Source organism: Sinocyclocheilus rhinocerous, unplaced genomic scaffold (genome assembly GCF_001515625.1).
Source record: "Sinocyclocheilus rhinocerous isolate Xijiao unplaced genomic scaffold, SAMN03320098_v1.1 scaffold227, whole genome shotgun sequence".
NCBI classification, from domain to species: Eukaryota; Metazoa; Chordata; class Actinopteri; order Cypriniformes; family Cyprinidae; genus Sinocyclocheilus; species Sinocyclocheilus rhinocerous.
In genome coordinates this window covers 125,025-130,325 of record NW_015633170.1, presented here as the reverse complement: position 1 = coordinate 130,325, position 5,301 = coordinate 125,025, and the positions used below count along the sequence as shown (strand labels likewise).

General features: G+C 34.9%; 1 protein-coding gene across 2 annotated transcripts in view; it reads left to right on the top strand.

Annotated features, from left to right (window-relative positions):
• Positions 1-5,301, top strand: part of LOC107743247 (voltage-dependent calcium channel subunit alpha-2/delta-3-like) — a 43,325-nt gene that overhangs the window by 13,388 nt on the left and 24,636 nt on the right. For both annotated transcript variants that reach the window (XM_016556389.1, XM_016556388.1), the window contains exons 6-10: positions 2,012-2,143; positions 2,531-2,591; positions 2,798-2,948; positions 3,835-3,909; positions 4,030-4,119. In XM_016556389.1, coding sequence (XP_016411875.1) covers positions 2,012-2,143; positions 2,531-2,591; positions 2,798-2,948; positions 3,835-3,909; positions 4,030-4,119 — 509 coding nt within the window. The remainder of the gene's footprint in view (positions 1-2,011; positions 2,144-2,530; positions 2,592-2,797; positions 2,949-3,834; positions 3,910-4,029; positions 4,120-5,301) is intronic.

Here is a 5,301-nt window from a genome sequence, read left to right as displayed (position 1 = left end):
AGTGTTTAGCGCTCCGTGATGTTCATCTCGGCTTATTCTGGGTCCGAATAAAACATCAGATCATGCACAGACTATCCTGTCTCTTTGAATGTAAATCTATATTTATTCACACCGGCTCTTGAAAACCTCTATGCGAACACACTTGCCCGAAAAAGTGCGGGGGACGAATTTACATGGTATTAAAAGTGGGGGGGACACGTTCCCCGCGTCCCCCGTGTAATCTATGCCCCTGACCAGCAGGGGAAACTGCTTAAAGTTGTGATGAAATAGATGTGGCGGCAAATCTTTTCTTCCATATTATGACATATATCCAAGTGAAATAGATTATTTTATCAAAAAATAAAATAAATTTAAATGATAAAATAAAAATTAAAAATACATGCATGAATGAATTGTTCACAGTGAAATCAATAACATGCATTTAGAAAATAGATTTTCATGAAAAGAAAATATGTACTATTAGTCAAAAGTTTCGAATCATTTACTTTTTTTTGTTATAAAATTAGAAAAAATAGTATTATGAAATATTATTATAATTTAAACTGTTTTTATATATACATTTTTTATTTTATTTTTTATTGTTATTTTAAATAATAATAATATTTAAATAAAAAACTTAAATTTACAAATTTAATTAATTATTATTGGTGCTCAGTTTTTAATAATAGTTCTTATTACTTATCAGTATTGAAGACCATTTTTTTCTGCTTAATATTTTGTGGAAACTGTGATGCTTTTTTTTTAAGATTCTTTGGTGAATAAAAAAACAACCTTTTGTTACATTATAAATGTCTTTACAGTCACTTTTTTATCAATTTAATGTCCTTGCTGAATAAAAGTTATATTTTTTTTACCCCATACTTTTGGGTGGTTTATCACTGTTCCTGTATCATAAAAATATTAAGCAGCAAAAACTGTTTTCAAAAATTATTCCAAACCTTCAACTGGTAGTATAAAAACAAGTTTCCAGTTCATGCCTGTCAGACTCTGTTCCATGTGTTGTGTGTGTCCTGCTCCCCATGTGCCTTCCCATGCCCTTATTTGATTAGTTTCCTGTTCCTCCCCTGATTAGTTTAGTTCATTTGTCCCAGGTGTTCCCCATGATGTGTCATTGCTCCCAGGTGTGTCTCGTGATCCCCTCCTCCTGTGTGTATAAATAGTGTTCCCAGTCCCTAGTTCTCTGTCCGCTGTTGAACGTCTTCCTTGGTTCGTCTTCCTTGGTTCCTTGGTGCAAATAAAGTCTTGGTAAAAGTATTCTCCAGCGTCTCCTCGTTCCTCGTGTGTGTGTCATCGTGACAGAGCCGTACATGTAATGTGATAAATGTGTTCATTTATGGATCCTCTATGCAGATTAATTGAGAAACAGAGAGAGCAACTTTATTAACAGTTTAAAAGCTTTAAACGTGCCATTATATTTCTCAATAAAAAGCTCTTGGGTGTCCTAACAGAAACTGCCCCACGTTGCGGAGTGAAAGATAGAGAGAGTTAAGTTAGTATGTCATAGAGCAGTGATAATAGCCAACCACCTCAGGTCATTCTGAAGTTACTGATCCAAGAACGAACTCCTCAGTGTCACTGCAGCACTACGGGTCAATAACTACCTGGGGACGACGCAATGAACAAAGCCAAGGGCTCAATGCCCCAGCGAAGAGTGTGGTGAGAACGGAGTAATCACTCTTAAAGTAGCTGTTCGCTTTGTGATCTGTGGATGCCGCAGTGGCCGCTCACGCATGGTGGATGCGCCGCGTCCCTTTGTGTGCACCCGTAATGGCCTTTCAATGGCTGCGCTTTGTGTGCTGGAGGACAAAGGCAAAGGGTTTTTTATGGAGTCAAGTTGGACTCGGAGCAGAAGGAGGGGTGGAACTGGATGAGGTGATTTAACCGCTCCGCTTTTGGCTTGTACGACGAATGAAATAAGGGTTAAAGGTCAAATTAGAACTATGTTATTGCAATGATTGCAAATGATGCTTCAAGTAAACTTTTCTCACTCTTTCTCTCTCCGTCCTTTTAGACCCTGACATAGTTAATGGAGTCTATTGGTCGGAAGCCTTGAACAAAATTTTCGTGGATAACTTCAAAAGGGACCCGACTCTTATTTGGCAGTACTTTGGAAGCGCTAAAGGTTTTTTCCGACAATACCCAGGTGCGTAATGTTGCATTATGTCAGCGCAGGAATTGATGAAGATCAAACTGGCTGATTTCACTAATGTTTTAATTTTACAGACCATCAGAGAAGACATAAGAGAAAATATATTCCATTAATCAAAGCCTGTGGCGGACTAAATCACATCTTACATCTTATAGCATTATGCCAAATTTACATATATTAGCTATTTGTGCTAAACAGATGTGGTTAAAGAGCTGAACCGGCAGAGATGTACCATCTATTTGATTTCTAACTAAAGAGTCTGCAAACTATAAAACAATAAATGTGAAACATTGAATGAAGTTATTAAAGGGGTATATATATATATATATATATATGTGTATGTACAGGTATATATATTTTTTACACTATGTGTGTTCTCAGGTGTGAAATGGCATCCTGATGAACATGGTGTAATTGCTTTTGACTGCAGGAACAGAAAATGGTATGTACAACTTTCCTGCATTAAATGATTCTTGAAATGTCTTTTTTCTGCTTTTTATTTGTTTTCAGGTGGTGAGTATGATCAGTAAGCTTTTGTTTTATTTTAAAGAATAGAGTCCATTAAAACCAAACCTTTTAGTTTGTTTCTTAATACTTTACGTGTGAATTAATCTATTAGCATTTCTGTCCCGCTGCTTGATGTCTCAGGTATATCCAGGCGGCCACTTCTCCTAAAGATGTTGTGATTCTGGTGGATGTCAGTGGCAGTATGAAGGGTTTAAGACTGACTATAGCCAGACAGACGGTTGCTTCAATATTGGACACGCTCGGGGATGATGACTTCTTCAACATTATTGCAGTGAGTTCAACAGAGAAAGCTTTCTCAAGCTTAGCCTTCTTCTTCTCCATTTGTTTTCATAAATGTAGATATCATTCCAAATGCAGCTAAACAGTTTCCACAATCTCAATCCAAACCTGAATTATTAACAATAAAGTAAAAATTACTCTAGAACAGCAGCTGTGGTAAACTTCATCTAACATGGTTTGCTAAGAGAAATGGATTTTTTTAATTTAATATCTTTATTAAAATGAGTAATAATTTATTATATTTTATTAAATGTATTATTATTATTATTATTATAGAAATATGATAAACAAATGTTTGGGGTCAGTAAGATTTTTTAAGAAAGCAAGGATGCATTAAATTGATGAAAATATATTTCTGTTTCTAAATAATGCTGTTCTTTTGAACTTCAAGTCATCAGAGAATTCTGAAAAAAAGTATGGTTCATGCGTTTCACATAGCATTTGTAGCATTGAAAATAATAATACATGTTTCTTAGGCAGCAAATCAGTATATTCAAATGATTTCTGAAGGATCATGTGACACTGAAGACTAGAGTAATGATGCTGAAAATTCAGCTGTGATCATAGGAATAAATAACATTTTTAATTTTAAATTGTAAAAGTATTTCACAGTATTACTGTTTTTATGGTGTTTTGATCTAATAAATTCAGCCTTGGTGAGTATAAGAGACTGCTTTCAAAAACCTGACCAACCCCAAACTTTTTTAATTAATTTGTTTTGTTTTGAAAGTTACAATTTGTTCATACACTTTAAAAAAAGCAAGGGAATTTGTTTAATATCCATAAGTGAAATAATTAGTACCCTTTAGTATATCAATTAATTTGAAACCAAGTTTTTAATTAACGCTCACTGTGTCTAATATTTCTTGTGTTTCCAGTACAACCAAGAGATCCATTATGTGGAGCCCTGTCTAAACGGCACTCTCGTTCAAGCTGACAGTCCTAATAAGGATGTATGTCTTTCTCTTATTAAACAATGGCACACACTTTCTGGCAATAATTACCTAATTTTCAGTGAAATTAGGACTCTTAAAACATATCTGAAAGCCATTCCACTTGTTCTTATTCATCAGCACTTTAAAGAGCATCTGGACAAGTTATTCGCCAAAGGAATCGGGCTCCTGGGCAATGCACTGACTGAGGCTTTCACTATCTTAAATGAGGTGGGTGAAGATTACCAAAAGCGTGAGATTACAGAGGTCCGGTATCATGACAGCTCTCCGTTCTGCTCCCGCACAAGTGTGTGTGTGTTGTCTCACTGTTCCAGTCCCTCCTCGAGACACCTCTATCTCTCCCTGTGATTAATTGTGGTAATTGGCAGCACTGATTAATACGCTGATGAAAGAGAAAGCAATTGCAGACGAGATAGTGCTCAAAGTCGGTCCGGTTGCGCCCTTTATCTCTCTTTTCTCAGACCACTAGTTTCGCGGAAAGAGCGAGGAGGGGAGAAACGCAGAGACAGAAAGGAGGATAGGGTTATATCTGTATTTGTCACATTCATTAGAGCCAGACCATTAATATGGTAATCGTAAAAGCCAGAGTCCGGCCCCTTTAAAGGACCGCTTACTGTGTTTGTGTCTGATTGGTTGAAAGTATAAAAAAAAGAACGAAGTAGATGCAGCAGTCTTTGACTTTTCGAATGACATCATGCACTGCACCGCAGTAAAGTTTGTTTGGTGGAAAAGACAATAGCAGAGAATCCAAAGCCTGATTATCACCAACAATGCAGGTTATTATAGCAGCAAAACATATCCTTCTATACTATATAGCATTTTCTGCTCAGTCGATCTGTAAATAGTAGATAAATATAGTTAAAATCCCAGTCTTTATTTTGGAAGTGAACTCAAATAATGCTGGAAAACATGATTTGGAACATACGGTTTTGTCCATGTCAATATAAGTTAATATATTATACACTACCTTCAAAAGGGTGTCATTTTTTATTTTTTATTTTTTTTAATTATTGCTTTTATCCAGCAAGAACTCATTTAATGACAGTTACAACATTTATAATAATACAAAGGATTTCTATTTCAAATAAATGCTTTAATTTTGAACCCTATATGCATCAAAGAATCCTAAAAAAGTATCACATTTTCCACAAAAAATTTAGTGTATTTCAACACTGATAACAATAAGAAATGATTTTAAACACCAGATCATTAATACTGTATTAGAATGATTTCTAAAGGATCATGTGACACTAAAGACTGGAGTAATGATGCTGAAAATTCAGCTTTGCCATCAAAGAAATAAACTACATTTAAAAAATATATTAAAATAGAAAACAGCTATTTTAATATATATATATATGTATATATGTATGTATATATATATATATATAT